Consider the following 24,320-nt stretch of genomic DNA (forward strand, 5'->3'; position numbering starts at 1 on the left):
TGTGCTCAGAAGAATTTCAGGTAATGGTCGTTTCCAAAGTCAGTCAGCTGTTGGCATGATCTTTGTTCTTTATGTTCCTTTTCCAGTTTATGTTTAGTAGCATAATTCTTTTATGTCTTTTAGATATTCTTTGAAGTCTTCAAATCTCATATTCAAGAGCAAAGAATAGTTACGTGTTTCTGTAGTACAGAAAGCCAGTTTTTCTAAGGAAAAAATCCTCCTCTCAAGTTTGTAAAGATCTTTAAATTTAAAGTACCAAACCCCAAAGGAAGAAATACTTTCATTGTATAAAGCAGTAACATTATACTTGCACTGTTTAAAAAAGATTTGCCATAAAGCTAAAGATATTTTTATATTTCTTAGAATCTGACCAATATTTTAGATCAATTCTTTAGATTATTTGTTACAAATAGTAATTCAAATTAGTTAGACATACATTTTGCAAGCATTTATTGCATTACTTAGGTGATACCTAAAAAGTAAGTATCAACAGAGTAGTTAAGTGGGAAAAAAAATGGAAAAAAGAAAGAAAAAAACCCCAAAGTTTATTGTTGGAATGTGGGATTGAAGTAAAAGAGACTATATATTTCTCCTGATCATTTTAAGTTCATTAGTGTCTTGAATTAACTGTTTTCCTCAAGTTTTGTATTTACAATCATTGTATAAACAAAAGCTGTTTGATCATTGCAATAAGGACTATTTCCATCTCTGTTTCATTACAATTGTGCAGTTTTACTGTGTATTCTTTTACAAAACTGCAGGGCTTCAGTGGGAGTTACAATTCCTTTCTTGCTTGCAGTAAGTATTCTTTAAGTAAAAGTATATTTTAGAAGTAACTTTCCTGGTATAATTTGCATATAAACAAATATTGCAATTGGTTACAAGTATCTCACTATCAGTAATTGGAATACCAAAAAAAATAAGCTTACAATACTTTTCCTAATGAGATCTCATTTTAGTAGTATTTGTTTGAAAATTAAATACATTTTGTGTCTATGATAAGTACTTATCTTCCTTTTAGTGATGAGGAAAATGGTGCTTAATTCCTATTGGTAATGTGCTTTGAAATCTTTGGATAAAAAATGATGTCATAATCCTGAGTATTTTTTAATTTGTTTTTTATTTGTTGCCATTTTAATTTGCAGTCTTTAAATGTGACTGTAACAGTTTTGTTGTGTGCATGTTCAGTTTTCTGGGTCTGCAGCACTGCACAGAATTTCCTGAGAGTTGAGTCAGGATCTTTAATGAAAGGTTTGGTGTCTTGTGTTGTGAATTATGAACCCTTATCATTGTCTAAAGGAAGAGAGAGAAGTACACACTTCTGTGAGCCCACCTCAAATTCTGTCTTTCATTTAAATCTGAATGCTTCATTTTGAAAAGTGTGTTTATTAAAGTAATAATACTGAGAAGGGGAGGGCAAAGTGGGACTGTATAAACAGAAGGTTTAAGAGCCATAAATTGGAAAGAGCAGTTTGTGACCTGGAATCCTGTGTTCAGTATTGCTCTTACAAAATTTTCCCCTCAAACTTTTACCAAATTTAAGATGTGTTTACATAGGTCAGTGTGTGCTTTTGGAGAAAAGAATTGCCGTACTTTTATCAAATTCTGAGTGGTACTGTTCAGACTGGTACATGGTGAGTTTACTGCTCAGATTTTATTTTACTTGAAAATGTATTTATGTATATTAAAATTGTAGGGATCTTTCAGCCTCTCTGGACAGCAATTTGAAGACTGTTTATTTCAAAGAAAAAAGAAGTGTTATGTTGTTCTGTTCTTTCTGTTCAAGGACTTCATGTCCTTAGCTCATGCAAGAGAGTGGCTTCATTCAAATTTGGAATTGTTCTGATGCTCCTTCCTTTGGAAATGGGGTTAAAAGTATAGAAAAACAATTTTGAAAATACTGTATACAGTAGCCACGTAGACTGTTTGGCTCTAAAGTGTCAGGGAAATTTATTTTGGAGCAAGTGCAACTTGTTTGGCTTTGGTCTGAACTTCCTCTGTCTATCTAGGGACCCTCTTCCTATAAGCAAAGTCATCAAAACTTTTGCTTATTACTGACAAAAAAGGGTCATTTGAATGAAGTCTGTGAAATCTTGTATAATAGGACCTTTATTTTTTTGTATAAGGAACAATAAATTCAAAGTGAATTTTTTTTTACAGAAAAATAAACATTTTAAGAAACTCTGCATGAATAACTGGGTTTGTAGCCAGTATTTATTCTGTTTTGCTTAACAGTGCAAAAATAGAATAGCTAATGCATTAGTCTTGTTACCTCCGTTAGCAACAAAAGGAGAGAGGAGGAGAATCTCCATCCTTTATTGGTTGTGGGGGAAAACACAGTGACAAAGGATGAGGAAAAGGCTGAGGTACTTAATGCCTTCTTTACCTCAGTCTTGATAGTAAGACCGGTTGTTCGGGTACTCAGCTCCGGAGCAGAGGGACAGGAAGCAGAATGAAGCCCCCATAATCCAGGAGGAAATGATGAGTCACCTCCTACACCACTTGGACACACACAAGTCTGTGGGGCCAGAGAGGATCCACCCAAGGGTGCTGAGGGAGCTGGGGGAAGTGCTCACAAAGCCCCTTTCCATCTTTTGCCAGCAGCCCTGGCTAAGTGGAGAGGTCCCCATTGACTGGAGGTCAGCAAATGTGACACGCATCTACAAGCAGGGTTGGAAGGAGGATCCAGGGAAGTACAGGCCTGTGAGCCTGACCTCGGTGCCAAGGAAGGAAGGTCATGGAGCCAGTCGTCTTGAGTGCCATCACAGCACGTACAGGACAATCATGGGATCAGGCCCAGCCAGCATGGGGTTGTGAAAGGAAGGTCCTGCTTGACCAACTTGATCTCCTTCTGTGACAAGGGGACCCACTTAGTGGATGAGGGAAGGGCTGTGAATGTGTCTGCCTGGACCTTAGTAAAGCCTTTGACACAGTTTCCCACAGCATTCTCCTGGAGAAACTGGCAGCTCAAGGCTTGGCCAGGGGTGCTCTTTGCTGGATAGAAAACTGTCTGGATGGCCAAGCCCAGAGAGTGTTGGTGAATGGAGCTACATCCAGCTGGCAGCTGGTCACCGGTGGTGTTCCCTGGGGCTCGGTTGGGGCCAGTTCTGTTTAATATCTTTATCAATGATATGGACAAGGAGATCGAGGGCACCCTCAGTCAGTTTGCAGACACACCAGGTGGAACGTGAGTGTTGATGTGCTGGAGGGCAGGAAGGCTCTGCAGAGGGATCTGGACAGGCTGGATCCATGGGCTGAGGCCAGTGGTATTAGGTTCAACAAGGCAAAATGCCGGGTCCTGCGCTTGGGTCTCAACAACCCCAGGCAGTTCTGGGGGAAGAGTAGCTGGAAAACTGCCTGGCAGAAAAGGACCTCAGGGTGCTGGTTGACAGTGGGTGAACATGAGCCAGATTGTACCCAGGTGGTCAGGAAGGTCAGTGGCATCCTGGCCTGTATCAGCAATAGTGTGGCCAGCAGGACCAGGGCAGTGATCACCCCCTGTACTCGGCTCCACCTCAAATCCTGTGTTCAGTTCTGGGCCCCTCACTTCAAGAAAGACACTGAGGTGCTGGAGTGAGTCCAGAGAAGGACAGCAGAGCTAGAGAAGGGTTTGGAGCACAAGTCTGATGAGGAGCAGCTGAGGGAGCTGGGGGTGTTTAGTCTGGAGAAAAGTAGGCTCAGGGGAGACCTTATTGCTCTCTAGAACTGCCTAACAGGGGGTTGTAGCAAGGTGGACTTGGTCTCTTCTCACAAGTAACAAGTGATAGGACAAGGAGAAGTGACCTCAGGTTGCACCAGGGGAAGTTTAGATTGGATTTTAGGAAAAATTTCTTCACTGAAAGGGTTGTCAAGCATTGGAATAGGCTGTCCAGAAAAGTGGTAGAGTCACCATCCCTGGAGGTGTTTAAAAGACATGTAGATGTGGCACTTAGGGACATGGTTTAGTGGTGGACTTGGCAGTGCTTGGTTAATGGTTGAACTCAATTTTAATGGCTCTCTTTGCTTTTCAGCTAAAAAGAAGTCATGGTATATGAACATAATGGAGGCATTTACTAATTTTCTGTCATATGCTTTGGTGACACTAGCATGAAGACAGGAAATTCTGAAATTAGAAATATTATAAGACATATATCTGAGACACAGATCTGCAGGCATATGCCACTGTGCATGAAAGACGTGTTTGTTAACAGGTAGTTAACAGGTACCTACTAGTGTCAGTAGTAGGTACTTAGATATGAAGGACTGAAGGACTTTTTCCAGTAAAAACAAATGTGATGGGGAGGTGCGGTGTAAGTACACAGAGGCAGTGCTAATCAGAGAGCAAGGATGGGATCATGTGGTTCATCAATTGCTCATTTAATGCCTGGCTTGGTTTTCTCAATACAGAAAGAGTGGAAGAGATGCTTTTTCATTTTACAGTAAAAATCAAGAGATGGGTCCTTACAGACCCAAGACTTTGATTATATCTCTCTAGGGCAAAATCACATGTGACAATGGCCTCATAACCTTGGTCAGATTGGTCTCAGAGCTTCTTCATCTGTGAGACTGCCTCAAATAAACTCCTGAGTGCAGGTGTTCTTCCTGCCTCTTCCCAAAGCATTGCATTTTCTCTGTTATCACCATCATCTTCCTCAGGTGCCTCCCTGCTCATCAAGGTCAATCAAGGGTGAACGACAGACAAATGAGGTAATGAGGGATAGTGTTAAATGACTGAGGAGGGAACCCTGAAACCACAGATTAAAAAAAAAAATTACACGGAGAATAGGATTTTACCATAGAACTTACTGCAATATGCACAGGCATTTTTTTTGTCTTGCAGTTTCTGGCTAGGCAATAGAAACTAATTATTTGACTGGAATGACTAATAATTCGCATGACCAGCATTTTTAGCATGGCTCATTTTTGTCTTTGATTTTGCCAGTTGAGAAAAAAGTTGCCTTCTTCCCCTCCCAGGATTCCTTTCCTTCATTTTTATCACGCTGTGCTTCTTTTATTTGCTTTAACAATCTAATTCATGGTTATCTCATGATATATGCCATCACTGTTAATAGGCTCTTCTGCCATTACAACTCTGTCACACATATAAGTGCTCCATAATCAAGTTCTTGCTGAATCAGATGTCAAGCAGCAAGTGCTTACTGAGAGTGGGAGTTGAAGCTGTGGCCTCACTAAGCACTGCTGGTGATTTGCACTGATAGTACCTGATTTAAAATAATGCTGCTTCAATAACTTTGTACATCTGTTGATAACACATCATTGTATAATTTTTACAAAACATAACCTGGCAAGGAAAATGCCCTTAAATATGATCTATTATCAAATTTTGTAACTTAGAAAATTACTGTAATTGTGCATACAGTTCTGAAAATTTATTTCTGAAAATGCAATGTGATTAGAAATTTCTGGAGGAGTTCTGTTTTGAAGAGATGTCATTGTGATTGCTGGGTAAAGGACACTTTTTAAGTATTATCCAGCACATCCCGGACTCTTAGCAACCTTATCTTGAAGGGCTGAACAGATGCTAGTGTAGATTTTGATCAAACATAAGGAAGAAATTTTTTATCAGGGGGTGGAGCGACATTGAAAAAGAGAAGTTGTGGATGCCCCATCCCTGTAAGTGTTCAGTGTCAATTTGGATGAGACTCTGAACAACCTGATCTAGTGAAAGATGCCCTGCCCATGTCAAAGGATGTAGACTAAATGATCTTTAAAGGTCAGACCATTCTACCATTCTATGCTTGGAGCTTGGTTTGCATTCTTTTAACACCAACTGCAGAGATTTTGGTAACCTCAGAGCACTTTGGCCCCAACATGCATGTTTGTTTTTTGGCTCTTTACAAATAATAGATTTCAAGCACACATCTGACCTGTAAAAACAGTGTTGGACGTTTCTTTTGTTTCAGATGTTTTGCTGTAGCACAAAAATAAACTGATGTTTTTTGCAACTTTTGGACATTGTTAACAGGCTTCTTTCCTATGATATCTGTAACGTTCCCTGCAGTGTTGACATGAGTGGGTTTAATCTTCGATGACTATAAAGTTTTAAGATGACAGAAATTAACAAAATCCAATCAAGTCTAATCTTGTCCCTTACTTCATTTATTTGAGTTGATTACTAAAAGGAGTGCTAAATGAACTAGTTACCAAGTTCTATCAGGGCTACAAACTCCATTTTTTTCAAACTGTATCTGCAGTTATAACCCCCCTCCACTCCTCAGAAAGAAAACACCCTTTAGCAGCAGATGAGGTAAGACTCAAGCTAAGGAGTCTGCATTTTGGGGTTTCTGTCAAATAATTCAGATGCCTTGTTGGTTATGCCCTCTTCTAGGTGTTTGTGAGGGGCGGAAACAAGTGCTGCAAAAGGAGTCACCACCACCAGATGGCTGATGCCCATCCAGTCCCCAGACAAGAGCTGCTTTGGGAAAACATGGCATTATATGATGTGAGATATCCCTTTGGTCAGTTGGGGTCAGCTGTGCCAGCTGTGTCCCCTCCCAGACTCTTGGCCACCCCCAGTCTACTCCCTGCAGGGGTCAGAGCAAGAGCAGAGGTGGCCTTGATGCTGCACAAACACTGCTCAACAATAGCTAAACCCCGCTCTGTCATCAGCATGGTTTGACCACAGTTCTACAGCACAGCACCGTACAGGCTGTGAGGAGAATGAACTCTGTCCCAGCCAAGCCCGTTACAACAGTTTGTACCAGACAGTCTGCAGACTTCCTGATTTTTTTAGTGATTTCATGCTATACTGGTAAACAAACTCATGATTCTTTATTATAGTGCAAGTTTTTAGTTCTTTTGTTAAAGTTATCTGACATTGTTCTAAATAATTTCTGACTACTGAGTTTTAACTATTTAGGTAAAAATATTTCTATGCCATTAGCTTGCTTTTGAATTGCTACAAACTTCATGCTTCTGCTTTTTGGAACAAAGGCTTAAAAGAAAATTGCTCATCTGTTGTGCTGAAACTTTGCTGTGGAAAATTGGGCCAGAATCGAGATCTCTGAATATCTGTTTTTATGCCTTCAGAGGCTTGCTTTGATACTTGTAACATTGTCTCAGAGGCCTTTCTGCACTGTGCAATCACTTAATTTATATTTGAGGCAATTTAATGTTACTATGGGGATTGAAATGCTCATTGCAAACTTTGAGTTGTTAGCTATGATTTATTTATTTCTATTTCGTTAGTCTTTTCTAAAATACATAATGCTAATTTCTTAGCAATATTCTGTCTCTCTAACTGCAGTTCGAGTCAATTGGTGTGAATAGAATGTGATTTAAAGGCTATGTGTATCAGTCTTCAAGATATTGCATTAGGTATTTGAAATCAGTTGGCATTTGATTTGCTGCTCCATTTTCCTACATCTCGTGTTCGTCATGCCATGGTACTGTACCAAAGCTGCAATGATAAGTGCTACAGCAAGGTTTGGGAACAAATGAGTAGTTTTGCATTCAGTCTATTTCTATGCAGTGTAAATGGGCTTAAAGACACCCACCGAGTGATGAAGATAAAGCAAAGAGTTGGCTAATTTTTCTGTTCCTTTCATCTCATACCTTAAGGTTCTGGAAGGAGAAAAGGAGGGAATTAAATAATCTATTAATTAAAATTCTGCATCAAGCAAAATATGCATTCTCTTTCAGGAGAGATGATGGTATGCAATTATTTTTCTGAATGTTATTAATGGTTATTTTCATTTGTTTTGTCATAGCCCATAATTTCCTTTTCCTTATAAGTTATTTGTTTTACCTTGACTCAAAGTTTTTGGTCAATTTAGACAGTGAACTCGCAGTCTAGATCCCACAGTTAAGGTCATACCATTAGTGATCAAATGAAAACCCTAATTCTCGTCTTGAAATCTCACTGTGTAAATGGTGGGACTGTTCACAAATGTGTCTTTTACGGTCATGAGTGCCTTGGAATGATTTTTCTTGCTCCAGATATTACAGATGCAGAACACAAAGCGCAGATTAAGCCAAAACCAGCACGCACTCCCTCAGCAGTTTCTCTTTTGCTTTCTTTTTCCATTCTCTTGATCTGTTGTGGCTTCTTAATATATACATGCTCCTCTTTGTAGTAGCACCACTTTGTAGTGGTGCCACCAGGGGAATTAAATACTTTTTTGCAAATGTACATAAACCTGAAACTTTGGACAATTAACAGCTTCTCCATCTATAAGAGTCTTCCATTATGCATCCATATAAGTGATTAAGCCAATAAATACAGAAGCAGCATGTCAGTGCTTTCCTTTCAGACACTCTTGTTGATTTATTATGAAGAATATAATGAGAGCAGTCAGAGATGTTCTGCCAACTGTTATGGACTTTCTACAGCTATATACTAAATACCTGTCTTCTAGACATGTCTTGATGCTTTGTGTATGTGTTTATGTTGGCATTCTAGTTCAAATCACTAGTGCAGTTTTTAAAGCAATTTCCCATCTTCTCAGCTTGTGCTGCTTTGGTTTACATCAGCAGTCTGGTATATGAGATGGATTCCTTTCTGCTGAAATTAAACAAGCAGATTACCTGCTGATGGGTATTCAGCAAACGAAGACTAGGCTAGTCCAGAATAAACCCCCAGAAATGTGTATGGTGTGGTGATTAGGTCCTCAGTGCCAGTTCTTCTGTCACGTTAAACAAACAGGATGTTACGTATTTTCATGCGTGTGTGTAATTAGATGAATTTGCAGGTACCTTGTCTTTATGCTGAGTGATATCCCATAAAATAAAATAAAATCAAAGTAAAGGAATGTTTATGTGACTAATAAGAGGGTATAAGCTTCTGATGTTTCCCAAAAGGTGATGTACTCTGGTCCAGAATTACTGTCTACCCTAGAATGATGGTCAGTGCAAATTTCTCACATGATCCTATTCAGCATGTACTGTCAGGAAGGTGTCATTGCCATAAAAAAACCTCTTATCTAGAGATGTTGACCTGTCTGAGTATCTGGTGACACCCCTCTGTGGTTGGCAGAATATTTTCACGTATGTGTGTGATGGTTCTTATGTTTTACATGCTGATATGGCTCACTGATGGGCCAGTGGTTTTGGGGTTACAAATGTTTGCATACTGTATTCCTACATACAGTTATTCATTACCTACACCAACTGTTCTATTAAAAAGACTAAGTTTGTCTTCTGTTATCTCTTTGGCACCTTATTCCTCCCCTGTTCTTAACTGTTGTTAAAAGCTTTGTTTTGATTTGGGTCCTTTCTGCCTTTTGCTACCTCTTGTTCTCTCCACCACCAGTGCCTTTCACGTTTGCTTTTCAAGATGTGTTGGCTCTACATCTTGCGCTGGATCACTACAGCATAATATGTCTTCACAGTGTTAATCATCAGCTTTACTTTCTTTGCTAGCTCCGTGTAAAATTTCATAGAATCATAGAATCATAGAATCGACTGGGTTGGAAAAGACCTCCGAGATCATCGAGTCCAACCCTTGGTCCAAATCCAGTCCATTTACTAGATCATGGCACTCAGTGCCACGTCCAATCTGCGTTTAAAAATCTCCAGGGATGGTGAATCCACCACCTCTCTGGGCAGCCCATTCCAATGCCTGATTACTCTCTCTGTAAAGAATTTTCTCCTGATATCCAACTTAAATTTCCCCTGGCGGAGCTTAAGCCCGTGCCCCCTTGTCCTATTGCTGAGTGCCTGAGAGAAGAGACCAACCCCCACCTGGCTAGAACTTCCCTTCAGGTAGTTATAGACGGTGATGAGGTCACCTCTGAGCCTCCTCTTCTCCAGGCTAAACAACCCCAGCTCCCTCAGCCTCTCCCCATAGGACTTATGCTCCAGTCCCTTCACCAGCCTTGTTGCTCTTCTCTGGACCCGCTCCAGCACCTCAATATCCTTTCTGAACTGAGGGGCCCAGAACTGAACACAATACTCAAGGTGTGGCCTCACCAACGCAGAGTACAGGGGAAGGATCACTTCCCTGCTCCTGCTGGCCACGCTATTTTTGATTGTTCAATCCATGTAACAAGTGAAATAATCTCAAGAGAAGAAGGGAAACATTCTTTTAACCTATTCTATATGTAAAACTTCAGGTTAAGTGCTTGCTCAAACAACTGAGAGGTGTGTCATTGAGTACATACCCACAGAGTACCCTATTCATAGTAATATAAGCCTGTGGGCAGCAAGGTAGTTCCAGGTAACTGAAATATGTTGCTTGTCAATTTAGAAAGTAGAAAAAAGAAAGCGGAAGCAAGGAAGCTGAAAAAATATTCTTGAGATGGAAAAGAGGAGTGGAAGAGAGAACAGAAAGACAAAACCGATGTGATGATAGAGAAGCAGGGTTAGGGAGGGAGAATGTTGTAAAAACTGAAAGACAAAAGTCTGAGTGTTCTGTTTATGTCTCAAAATTACTTTTCATAAGTAGCCTTTGTCTCTGTTTTGTTTGTTTTGAAATTTATTTCACTTTGCTTTACAGAAGAGTTGAAACTCCAGTAATTATAACAATTTTCTGCATCTTTACTGTAGCTCCCTGGCATTGATGGGAAACAATTTTTTCACAACAGTTACGGGGAACTCTAATCTCAGTTTGCTGACACTTTCAGTATCTCCTTTAAAAACATTCTGTTCACATGTATAAAGCTGTAGGTACATCAAGCAGTTAAAGACTATTTCTTCAAGTTCAGGAAAAAGAGATAACATGACTGACACATTGCATTTCTTGAGCGGCATCATCTTATGATGAAAATAGTCTGTTTTGGAGCTCCATTGCAATTTTACAGAAACTTTATAGTTGTAGAACTTCCTAAAAGATTGCTAATACCTGAAACCAGATGTGTAGTTTGTAAAGTGTGTAGTATTGTTCTGTAGAGTCTTTCAGAAAGGTCCTGCTTACAAAACTCTACCTACTAAATACTAATAGAATTATACTTGTTTTGAAAGGATTCCTTCCCAGAAGGACCTGGGGTATTGGAAGCTGATGGTATTACTCTGGATACGTGCTTATCCCACTCCTCTGTTTTATTTTCAGCCATATGATATTAGAACTGTACATGGAAATTAAGAGATCTGAAAGGACAAATTAAGCTTATTTTGTAGGACTCTTTGCTTAAAATTTTTGTTTTTCTGACTTAGAAAGCTCCTCGTGGTTTTTGAAATAGTCCAGGCTGAGGACACTGCTCTGCTTTATTATAGAAAGCTTTATTCAGTCTCTCTGGGAAAATCCAGAAACAATATCTCTTGCTTATAAATGTGCCAAAAATTGTATAAATTTGCAAATGATTATTTTTCCCTCTTGGGGCATAATTTCAGAGGAGATTGTCAGTATTTGCAGAACCTCATAAATCTTTCAAAAGTACCCTACAGTGAAAAGTATAGGTAGTCATAAAAAAAATAATCAAAAAAACAAAAGCCCAACAACTTGGTCATCTGTTCAGCAGAACAGCTTTTTATGTTTTATTTACAATATATAATTCTTGCTTTAACAGACTTTGACTCATCTGTGAAGAGATTTTCAGCATTCAAGCTTTACATGTAAATGTCAGAAGAACTTAGAACAGATGTACTGTATTTCCTATTTTTAAGCATGATACAGTCCTATGTTTTCCATAAGTTCTATAAGTTTCTAGTAGAGAGAAGGCAGTAGTATTAAAGTTACTGGACATCTGGTATAGCTGCAGAATATAAGCTAAAGTTGCCTTTTGTATTAAGTAGAATTCTTTAGAATGAAGCTCAAACAAATGGTTGCAAATATGATATGTTTTATCCTGAGTGGGTGAATTCTCTATTTTACTGGTTTGAATTCACTCTCATATTTCTTTCGAAGTGTTCCAGGATGGTTTTAATTTCTGTTGCAGTTTAATTTCATTGAGTAAAGGGACCACCTTGTCTTCTTTTGCTTTTTATTTCTGTTTGGTTATTTCACACTATTCATTTTAATCAACCTAGTTACTTAATCTAGATATTTGAATTTCAAATTCTACTTGCGTAAGAATTGAAATTTGGGAATGCAGTGCTAGGTGTGCATGTATTAGCATGATTAACAAATTTCAGGTTTGGGAATGTGATTATCTGAAAGACTGTGGAAAGGTTGCCAAAGCACATGGCTGTGTGCACAGTAGTTTTTCTAAAGGTGGTTGTCATAAATGCAGTCATTCATCACCCTGAAATCCAGGAAATTCAAAGGCCACAAGGTGAGCTCTCAAAGTGTGCTCTGTCTTCCTTGAAAGGCAACAAAGATGACCTAGTTCCCAGTGACAAGGGAAAGGCAAGTGCTGTACCCATCTTTAGAAAAGGCTTAAAAATACAACATGAGGAACTAGAGGACAGTCAGCAGAACTGTGATCTGGGGGGAAGATTACAGAATATAACATCGTGATGTATCTTTTAGACACAAGGAGGGGAAGTTGCCTGAAAATGCATTTTTGCCTCACTGAAACTTTTGCTTTATCAGAGGAGTTGCACCAAATCTCCTGTCTTACTGTTTTCAGGAAGCTATTAGACATAAATGCTGCATACGTTATGAATCCAGCAGTTAGAGGTGGGTGGTAACTGTAGGAGAGCAGTAGGAAGTAGCATTTTTATAATGCATATGATAATTTTATATTGATATAAAAGGTAATCCTTGTATTTTGCCTTGATTGCATCTTTGTGCACAGACCAGTGGTTTTTAATTTCCTTAGGTAAATGCTTTAAATTACAAATATGTGGAAGACAGATATTTTCATATAATGACCTGATATAAAAAATAGATTCAGCTGATAAATAAGGCAAAATTCTATCAAATAAAGTCAGATATTTGGGGGAAAAAACCCACTCTATTGCATCTCAAATGGAAGTGTGCTGAGGTTACAGTGTCTTTTACTATAAAGTATTTATCCTTAGAGTCACTCATTGTGCTAGTAGAGTAGATTAATCAAACTTCCAATCTGATGTAGCAGAAGCCAATATCTAGAACTGTCCAGTAACAGTTAAATTTTCCTACTTACTTCATTCGCTTCTGGGTTTTGCTCTAGGTTTGTTTAGGTGGCAACTCCCTACAACTCCTCCATAATCAAATAAAATCTTAATGATTTTCCTTAAATGCTTAACTGGGTTCCAGTATCCACCCCTAGGAAAACAGAAATTTGTTTTCAGTCATTTGCTGGTTACAGACAGTGCCAATAACTAGTTAAAGGTACACAGTGGCACCTCTTAAAACCCTACTTGTGTTGCATGAGTTTACGATCGTATAACATTTTTACAAAGATGGGTTATGCCATGATGTCTCAGCATTTTTTTAGTTTGGTTCATTTTTTCCTGTTTTAATTTCATTGGTAGAAATATGTACAGGTTGTCCAGGGTAAAACCAGCTTCATCGGCAGTGGCACTTCTGTTTTCTTTGAGAAACTAGGAGGTAGCGTAGGGAACTGCTGCTGACCTCAGAGCTGATGGAAACTCAGTCTGGATAAAATCAAGATGTTTGCTGAAGCAATCAAAAAATGATAGATTTGAGACTTTTTGATTTACTGTGCCTTTTAGTTATTCAAGTTCACAGTCTAAGTAAATCACAAATTTCTGCTAAAGTCAGGGAGCTGCAACTCCTTGCTTTGTTTAGTTTCTGTCTTTGTGAGCTAGAAATATGAAGTTGTCCACTCATTTATACTTTTGTGACATCCAGTATGAATTAGTCTGAGTAATTGCTAAGTAAACAATGTCTACTTAAGCTATTTAAAATTCAGACTCATGTTCTTGAAACAATAGGGCTTCACATATAGTTTCCAGATGAGAACAAATTATTTTACAACTTAGCAATTAAGTGAATTAAGACATCACATTAAGTGATGTCTTCATGCTTCACTGTGATGTTTCAGAACTTCGGTGTCCTTTAACCAATGACGTACTGAAATAATCCTATCAAGGTTGCAGAAATGGTGAAGGAGTCAATCAAGACTTAGATCTTGCTATGCCATGTTGTATTAACAGAGTATCACATGGCCTTTACTTCGAAGAACATGTAGTCTAAATGAGGAAAAACACACGTGGACTTAGAAAGGGTTATGAAGCACAGCAGAAGACGGGAAAAATGGCAGGCACAAGTGTCATTATTGTGGTATTACCTTGTTATAGGTGTAGTTGTAAGAGTTCAGTTTAAATTGAAAAGAATGGGCTGGGGAGAAGGCTGAGGGAGTCGTGGGCAGTGAGAGGAGTGAGTGCTGCTGGGGGTAAAAGTAAACAGAAAAGTGACTGTGGAAGAGGGGGGAAGGCTGGAGGGAACAGAAAGGAATGCGATCTGGTCAACTGAATGTTTTCAGTGCACAAAGAGTGGTTCGGTTGCTCTTTAAAACTGTCCTTGCTGTCTTGCATCTGTCCTGCTCCTTCCCCAGCTGTGTGCTGGGGAGGGCTAGGGTATCACTGGGGATGCTGTTCCCCAAGGGCATGACGGAGTCCCCATCTGAGTTCTGTGCCCCACGGCCTCTGCTAGACCTTGTCTTCCCCTCCTTGCCAAGCACAGTCCCTGATTTAGCTCCTTCTGCAACTCCTCCAACCATCTGGAGTTCATGCGTCCTTCAGAGCAGCAGAACTAAAGTAGAAATCTTAGAATGGGGGGTGTTTGTATCAGTTCAGACTACTGTTTTTTCATTTTTTAAAATTTTAATTAATATTTGTATATCTGTGTATCTTTTGGAAAATAATGTAAATAAAGTTGAGTATTTAATATAGTCCTTTATACCATTCTGAAATGGCTTTCATGAAACTTCTTAGAAGCTTCAAAATATTTTGGGTCTTTAAAGCATTCATACTGGAAAAAAATCTAAATTTTGAAATGCATAATTTGTGGAGGAGGGAACAGGCCGACTGTTTAAATGGTGGTGTCTCCTTTCCCCTTTCGAAAGAACCAAAACATAGTGCATTTTTAATGTTGATAACTCTCCATTAAAAACTTGAAATGCTCCTAAATGACTTTAACTCACTGAAGGACTGCCTCTTTCTTTCAGATGTGTTAGAATTCATATTAGCACTACATTGCCCTTGTTTCTGAATTATTTTAATGACGGCAGCCGCTCCACCGAGCTGTCTGTCAAGATGTGGGTGGCAGGCTATTATTTCACTTCATAAATCATAATTTACAGGGTTTTTTATATCCATCTTGGGGATAAACACTTTATGCTTTGTGTTTTCAGCAGCAATATAAAATGTAATTGATACTTGAAGCAATATGTTAGAAATATGGACAGAGAAAGCCAGGAGAGAAAAATCACAAATGTTTAGTTTTTCTGTGGGTTGGTCTACATACTGAGCATTTTTTCCATCTGATTTCATATTCTTAGCACTTCAACAGAGGATGATGATGAATTGCATTTACATGATTGCTGCCTGTAGGTTACTATAAGGATGTTTCTTTAGTTACAGACACTCAACAGATCCATTGGCTCAATGGGGTTATTTTGTACCATTTCTCATGCTGCTAAATAAACTTACTGCTTTGTGCTATTGTCTTCCAGATTCATGAAAAACTGCACTATTATGAAAAACAGAACCCAGTGCCCATACTCCATGGTGCAGCAGCCTTGGCAGATGATGTAAGTGTCCCCTGCTGAGATCACGGGTACCAAGTCTCCCAAAAAACTGTCTGCAAGAACTCCTCATGGTGCAAACATATGAATGTAATCCGTTGAGCTGAAATCATAAGAAGCTGCAAATGTTTCCAAAGGTTCTGTCATCACCAGGCTTGTTGCTGATACTACTTCGATTTTTATTCACTTGCATGTTATAAAAACATTGCATCGATAGCCTCTTGCTCTGCTTTAGTAACTATGTAATAAAAATTACAGGTTGGAACTCTCCTGGGAGGGGAAAAGTTGTCAACTATTAGTGTCTTGAGAAAGTCAAAGACAAGAGGAATGCTTTGGAAAAATAAAGACAAATGAGATAGCAGCACTGCTGACAGAACATGAGAAACAACAGATAATATTAAAGAAATGAAGCATATGAAATGCCTGGGAGGGAGGCTTGTTAAAAAAAATTCAAAACTATATAACAAAAATTATAGTAGTGATTTATCGATATTGGAACTTTCCAAATTACCTTCATAACCAAAAAATAAATTATAAAAGTGGTCAGCATTGATGGAGTAGTTAATTTCCTGTTACTATAATTTTTATTTTAAAGAAAAAAAATCCAACCTGCCATTTCTTGCTATTTGGTTAATTCTAGGATTCAGATGAATTGTGAACACACCTGTATAAACTATGACTGAACCTGAGGTAGGCCAGAATAGAGAAATGTTTAATAAACTGTGGTTTAGGTAAAATCCAGAAATCTTTGTTGCAATTGATGATGTCAGGCTGTTTTTTGGAAAAGGCAATATGTATTAGGATCCATTTCAAATACAGCATGTTTGAAACTTCACATACTTTATAGATGTTTTTAAATCTTAACTATCTCTTTGTATAATTAATAGCTTTCGATTCTTAAATTTTACAAATGGTTGAATGTTGTGAATTGAGAATGGTAACATTTTAATGAAAAACTGAATTAAACATATTTGAAAACTTTTGAAGAAAGGATATAAGGTAATTTAATCATGTTTCAGTAGGAGGAGAGCTGTATCCTGTAACATACCAACTATAATAATACATTAGCTTTGACATCAGGCATATATTAGTAATATTTTTTTAACCTTTGAACAGCTTTGAATAATGTTGATAGTAATTTTGAAAATTAGAAAGCTGGTTGAAATTCTCTTCATTAAATTCTTGCTGACATATTAATAATCCTTGCTAATATTTGTGTTATGGATCTCTGCGCTAAAATTCTTAATAAGAATAATTTCTTATTTTTGGATGCAAAACTTAGTTCTTGATATTTTCAGAAATGCTGAGCAATCTCATTCTTTGTTCAGCCCCATTTAAATGGTATAGTTTTGGAAATCCCCACATTAAAATACTCTGTCGCTCCTCAGTTGAGAGAGGTCGGGTTTTTAACTCTGAATGTATTACTGTGTATATATGGTAGTATTTTTAAAATGTACATATGTTGGGACGTGATTGTTCCTAGACATCTGCCTACTTTTAAAGCACAGCTTCTTTTTAAAGATACTCTTGCTGGTTCTTCCTTGCTTGTGTGTAGCTGAACAGCTGATTTTATGGGCACTGTCCCACAGGGTGAGATGTCCTTTGGTGGCTGAAGTCAGGCTCCCACACTGCAGGATTTTATGTGTTTCCATAGTTATCAGCAAACTTTGAGGAACCAGATTTACATGGAGTGGGCTTTATAACTCCAAAACTCATGAAGTTTAAGGATTAAAGCGCTATTCAGTTTTTGGCATGTTTGTCTGACTAGATGTCAGCTTCAGGGATTTAAGAGCACTTTGGTGTTATAATACACAGTTTCATTTCAATAGCCTTTAAATTAATGTTTTGTCTTCCTAGTCATAGTAACTGTTCTAGAGTTAAAGAAGGAGATATTGTCAAGTGGATATTTCTGGTTTGATTTAAAGCCCAAATTTGAGGTGCTGTGATCATAAATAAAACTGTTTAATGTATTGTGTTATATTTTAATGCAATTTTAGAAGTTACAATTGTGGTGAGACTTTTCTAAACATTTTCATATTCCTAGCTGCCATACCTTCTCTCTTCTCACCCTCAGGGACTTCTAGGCTGAATTTCCCAGCAGATTCTGTTTGCTTCTTATTTGGACTTAGGGCTCTTAATCCCACGCTGATGATCCAAACATCACTGGCAGTATAAGTATATATGGCAGATGAGGCCTCTGGGTTGTTAGAAAGACTGTTCTGGCTAAAGAAGTTTCAGAACTTTCTCCAGAAGCTTTAAGATGAGGCCTGGTGCTCCCCATGTCACCAGCCTCACTCCACATCTTCCCCTCTCTGTAGTGGCAGAAGAATATGGTGAAATGTTGTGGTTCCTTCAACAAAGAGCTCTCAAAAGAGTGGTTCTCAAAGAGCTCTTCCTGCAGTGTTTGGCATGGGAGGTGATCAGCACGCTTATGGTGTGCCCAAAGTATGCCATGGAGCTTCTACTACTGCTGATAGCTGTCCCAAATCTCAGCAGTTCAACAACAAATAAAAATCCTCTCTAAAACTGCTAGAAGCACAACAGGTGATATCTGTTTGCTAATCTGGCAACATGACTTTGTCTTCCTCTTTATTAATCTTTGTCTTTCTCCTCTTCTATCACAAGGTGTTACATTTGCCTCAATTTTCCATTTTTATGGAAATATTTGGAAAAAAACAGATAAATTGTATGAGGGAAAACAAATTTATAACCATTTTATCTCTGAAGAAATAATTTTCTAAATTATGAGACTAAAATGTGTATTCAAGCAGTAGCAAAATACTCTTTCTGTGTCTCACTGTTCTAAACCTTATGTGCCTGCATTTGCATTTGCACCACCAAAACCAATGCCAGTTCTGCTGGAGTTAATAGATGCTTGTGCACAATTCATCTGAGAGAAATGCTGAAGCCATCATTCCTACTGAGTGGTTACTAGTCTTCACCAGAGAAACACAAAGGAATACATTTTATTCTCTAGTGATGAGTAGTACAAGGTAAAGAATGAAAAGAGACCCAAGGGTAACCTGTGTCATATACCTGCTGTTATTGCTATCACAGAATATTTCCAGATTTGCAGAGCTTTTCCATAGAACATGCAGACTAGATTGCATTCAGATTACCTCAATAGTTGGCTTTATGTGTCTAAAATACTTCATTGTGACCTTTCCTACAGAGATTGTTTTCTAATCTTTTGGTATTAAGACAAAAATATTGTTAATATTAGCACTGATGTACTTGGTGGGTACTTTAGCTATGAATTATACTTAAAAGGCTGTGGGACTGTAGGTGATGAATTTTTGTTTCAGTCTGTTACACCTGTATTAATGTGAAGGTTAGAAAAAAAAGTATTCAAACCATGTCTGATGTCTATAATTGCTTCTAGATTTGTCTCTTAGATATATTTATGCAAAATATGTGTCTACCCATTTATCTTGAAAATTTATACAAAAGGAAAGTACAAATTTAAAATTAGGCTAGGCAAATAAAGTTACTTGCTGCAAATAGCCAATCTTTCTTTGAGACATTTTTATGATACTGATTTAATGCAAAGAAAATAAGTGATTATCCGAAATCACGTTTTGGATTATGAGCCATGTAGCTTCAGAATTTTAAACTGAAGTTCACGGTTGTGAAATGTATTTTAGCTTTTCCTTCTTCTGGAAAAATAGTTTGAGTCTGAAATCCTGCAGTATAATATGCCTCTTGAGTCCAAATTAGTTGAGAATGTCGTGATAAGAAAAACCCAAGACATGAGCCAAATAGCCATGGGATTAAATGTTAAAACTGCTGCTCTATTGTTCACCAAGCCACAATTTTATAGTATAACCAAACATAAATTACTGATCTTGTTGTTAGGACATAGTTTGTGCATTTTAAGGGCTTGAATTGCTGATGACCTGTTATAAACTATATTATGATTAACCCGCTTCACATTTAACAAGCTCCTTCCAGTGTATGTGTAAACATAATAAAAGGTTCAGATTGCCTGCACTGTAGGGGCACTTTGCTTTCTTATCCCAGTCCTAAACAGCACAGCTACTGTGGGTTTTTGGAAGCAGTATGGATTTCACCACCTCATTCAAAACTGTTTTTTATAGACAGTGTCAAAGTTTGATCCAGTCGTTTTTACAAGCAGTTCTTTGTCTGCACGCAAAGGACCGTTCACTTAAATGAAGTGCTGGGATTTGCCCCCATGGCTATAAATCAGAATGTGATCTGGCTGCACCCTTGCCAGAAATGATTACTTGTGTTAAACTGAGCCAAAAGGCCTGGCTTAAATCTGGTCCACTGAGGGCCAGAAACAGAAGCGCGGTGATTGATGGTGTTTTCCTTCATGCTGGCTTCTGTTTGAACACGCTGGAAAGCAATAACCTTGAACAAGATAGATTCGGGGTTGTCACTGATGCACTGGGTAAAACAATGCTTTGCTAATGTTCTTTGTGTCGATTCCATCTCTCACCCAGCTGGCTGAGGAGCTGCAGAGCAAACCACTGAGCAGTGAGATCAGAGAGCTGTTGAAACTCCTCGCAAAACCCAATCTCAAGGTGAGGATGTGTTGCACCTGCAAAGTGCTTTCTTGCATCTGCTTCCTCAGGCAGCTTGGGGGTTTGTCTGCTTTAATGACTGTGTTTGTGCTCGTAAGAAGGTACACGGTGTTAATCAGAAATACCTGTTATCAAGAAACACTTCTAATGTTGCCTGTTAAGTTCTTATGCTGTTACTCATACTTACAAAGGAAATTAATTGTAAGGTCATCGCTTCTTTGCAAAGGATATTCCAAAGAGTAGATATGTGATTTTTTTTTTTCTTTGGCTAACTTATTTTGCATGTGGTTCATAAAATTTGTTACAACTGTGCTTTTACTTGAAAGTTTTCGGTCATACCATTAATTTAATAGCAGCATGCGTACGTAGTGCAACCTGGTACTTGGGACAAAATTCCTGATGGGTAATATTTTTTTAAAAATTTAATTCTGAAAGTTTCTATGAAATTCCTGGCCTTCTCTGTGGTGCTTTTGAGGAACTTGATATTTTTTGTCTGACAGTAGACTATAGAACCATTGAATTGCTGAGGTTGGAAGGAGGTTGTCTGGTTCAGTGTGGTGTTCAAAGCAGGGTCAACACCGAGTTCAGAGCAGATTGCTCAGGGCTTTCTCCCATCAGGTCTTGGAAATGCCTGGGAACAGACATTCCACAAATGCTCTGTGCAGCCTCTTCCAATTCCTAATTATCCTCCTATTGAAAACCGTTTCCTTATATCCAGTCAGAACTTCCCCTGTGTATTGTTGATGCACAGTATCACATTATTTTTCAGTTGTTCAGAGAAGGAAGACCTTCGTGCTCTAGATGAGTATTGCAATGGTAATTAAATGCAGTAGTTGATAAGTTTAGATGAAAACTGCAGAGTGGAAAGGAGCCCTTTTAAAACAATTGGGCTTTTATATTACCTGTAAAACAGTGGTCACAAAACCTGAGACGCTATGAGATCTACAAAGTGCTGCAAAATCTTAGAAATCAATTATGCCTGCTTTTTAAAGATTTTTGCACTTTTGGTTTTTCCATAGTTTGTAAAGTGACAAGCTGTTTCTCTCTGAAGGGGTAAGCAATGCCAGTGGCCTATTGGGAGAGGATTTGTTGGTGCATCAAATTGCAGAGATCCTAAACTTCAGTCTAGATGTTTCCTTAGTGACTGTCCATGTGTGCTTCATGCTTCTGGAGCTGTGGTGGGTTGAGTCTGAAGACAACTCATTTGCCACAACTGCATCTCTCCCTCTCCCTTTCTTGCTTTCACTCACTCTTCCTGTCTGTTCCTTGGTAGCGGTGCAATGCAATGTGATAATCTTAGTTGGATTTCATGGAAACAAGGGCCTTCCCCTCAGCGTGGTTAATATGACTGAACAACTGCAGAGACTTAGCAAATGTCTTTCTTGGCTGCTGGAGGAGATGGCCAGCTGCAGGCTACCAAGCCCTTTGCATGGCCAGGCTGCCTAATCCTGCACAAGGCACAGGTGTTTCCCTGCCCTGCATAGCTTGCAGGTGGTTGTGTGAGGTAAGGGAAAGAACTGAGAGTAGGTAAGATATTTTTGTCTGTCCATTGTCTTCACCTGCCATCTCATGGCAAACATGCCTCCGAGAGAAGGTAAGTTATCACTGCTCCCTCCTGCATCATGGTGACCAAGCGAGTGTACTGCATCCCGTTAGAGGCTGTAGTTGAGATTCTTCTGTTGATTTTCCCTGCTCTCTCTTGGGCAGAGAAGAAAAAGAAGGAAGTTTCTGGGATTCAGTACTTCCAGTTCCTCCCCGAGATGCCCTCAGTCTGTTCAGTTGTATCTGAGATTATGCCATACATTACATAAGTTTTTCTAGCCCTTCATTATTAGGTTGATGGCTAGAGAGTGTTTCTTTGTTTGTTTTGTTCTAGATTCCTGGGATTCCTGTCTAGAACAGCTCTTTTTCACGCATCTGAAATTACTTGGGATAACTGATCCATCTTTTCCAATTAGGTTCCATAGACCTTATCTGAAAACACATATGGCTTAGTTTGGGATTGACCTAGGCTCGCTATATGTTATTCTGTTGGGGAAACTTTCCTCTCCTGACCTGGTTTGTAACTGCAGTGTTAGCTGGAGCTGGGAGAGCTTCCGCTTTCCTACAGCTCTGCTCTCATGTTTATGGCATGGTGAAGGATGGTTAGGGTTAGTGTACTGCACTACATCACTGCCTCCACAAGTCTGATGGTGTAAAGGGACGAGTCTAGCAAGGTGATTATAACTTTGCAGGTTTGGTTAACATACCAAAAAAGGCTGGGAGAGGTTTCAAGCAACTGTCTGATTAGATAAATATTTCTGTATTTTAATTCTGTTATACAAAATTGCTTTATTGAATATATTACTGAGTGTTTGCATCTGATGAGTAAAGCTTTGACGAATTTGTGGCACAGGTTTTCATCCATAGAGAAGTGTTTTAAAGAAGAAATTAATTTCTCTGAGGCAATTTATTTATCAGACCTGAGATTTTCAAAATGTATTAAAAGTAATTCCAAGGTTTTGTCAGGTGCATTTTCTTTTGAAAAAAAAAAAATAATTGGGCATTTCTAGTCTTCTTAAAACTGTATTCAGTGTCCAGTTACACTGAGTGGGTTTTTTTCCTGTTCTCAAATGTGGCATCACTTACCATAATTAAATGAACTAATAACGGTTGTGGTTTATCTTTTCTGATTAAAACAGGACTCTGGAAGTAGAACAGAGCACGTAGCTCTGGGAAATCAAGTGGATTTGTTTAACTGTGTGTTAGACATTTCATTTCTGTCCTAGATTTAAAATATAATTGCAAAACCCCGTGGACAAAGGCCAGCCACACTTAGTATTTTTAATTTCCAGCAATGGATGAGGACTTAGAGTTTGCATTCTTTAATCTTGCTTTACCTTGTTAAGGGTATCAAGAAATAGAACAGTATTTCCATACCTTAGAACCCAAATCCAGTTGAATACAGTATTTTATTTTTAAGCAGACCAGAAAGCAGCTCTTTGATATAGAATTATAGAATATCCTTAGTTGGAAGGGACCCACAAGGATCATCAAAGTCCAACTCCTGGCTCTGCATTAGCCTTTTTTATGAGTCTCTACTGCTGCTGACTGAGAGCACTATGCTTTTTTTTTTTTTTAATAGCTACATTATCTTGAGACAAAATATTTTTCATTGTTATGGAGTTGTATAAGTTGGAATATATAATTGGAAGACTTAAGATTCCAGACGTTAACACAAAATATATCTAAAAGGGAGTTTAATTCTTGGTATTTAATGGACATGCCACAACCAAGTTAGCAAAATGGCCTTACGTGTAGGGTTGGAAATGGGAAGAAGCGAAGAGTTCACTAGAGTTACTCTGTCAGTAACAGGGCAGAGCTCCAGGGAGACACACTGTAAGAAAAGAGATGTACATGTGACAGATGATCAAGCTAAGAATGAAAAATCTTAAAGGTTCCAAATTCTCCTCCGCTTTTAATTAAAAATTGTCTTGAATAGTAGGTTTCAGTTCCTTTTCTATCAAGCTGGAAAAAGCTGTAGTCTTTTTTGGACAGTGCCATAGCACAAGAGCATAACTGTTATTTATTTTTAAAATTAGTTGAGAAACTGAAACAAATAACTGTAGGAATTAACATTTTCGGCACTTATTTAATTGGTGTGGGTGTAAACAAAAAAGACTATAAAAGAACCAGCCATCTTTTAGTCCATTGAACAATGTTATCCCAATTATACTAACTTTGAAACGAGCTTGGGATATGTTATTCAGACCTACTTCACTCTTAACTTTGTGCTTCTAACAGCAGTTACACTTCTGATAATTACATATCAAACTAAGCAAGTTACTATTTGAAGTTAATCTCTATTAGGGTAAATTTAGTGTGTTTTAAATTAATATAAAATATGTCCTTTTTGGTCATTGATGTAATGGGCGGAACAATAATTATGTCAAAAGCGAATGCCACTGTGCTAAAACTATTCTGAAGGATGTTTATACCTTTTATGACCCAGAGGAAATTAAGCTTTTCCAGTGGTGGTTCTGCCTGTTTCAATGGAGTTTATCTTCTGTTTATGTGTGCTGAAAGTTTTGCCAGCTGCTAGTCTGAAACATAAAGCAGGTACCTAAGCAAGGGCACCAGGCAGGACTGTGAATGAGTTCAGTGCCTCGTGGTGCACCAGAACGTAAAGTATTTGGGTCACTTTGGGCACTGTACCTGTAACCATAGAGGCAACAAGAGGTGGACATACAGTATTTTTCTTGTCTTCTCTTTCATTACCATAGAA

General features: G+C 38.4%; 1 protein-coding gene across 4 annotated transcripts in view; it reads left to right on the plus strand.

The window, feature by feature from the left end:
• Positions 1-24,320, plus strand: part of MPP7 (membrane palmitoylated protein 7) — a 150,423-nt gene that overhangs the window by 71,152 nt on the left and 54,951 nt on the right. For all 4 annotated transcript variants that reach the window (XM_027717352.2, XM_027717356.2, XM_039380633.1 and 1 more), the window contains exons 5-6: positions 15,441-15,518; positions 19,976-20,056. In XM_027717352.2, the coding sequence (XP_027573153.2) occupies positions 15,441-15,518; positions 19,976-20,056 (159 nt within the window). The remainder of the gene's footprint in view (positions 1-15,440; positions 15,519-19,975; positions 20,057-24,320) is intronic.

This window comes from Pipra filicauda, unplaced genomic scaffold, assembly GCF_003945595.2.
Source record: "Pipra filicauda isolate LSUMZ 115617 unplaced genomic scaffold, ASM394559v2 scaffold1_size10287979_pilon, whole genome shotgun sequence".
NCBI classification, from domain to species: domain Eukaryota; kingdom Metazoa; phylum Chordata; class Aves; order Passeriformes; family Pipridae; genus Pipra; species Pipra filicauda.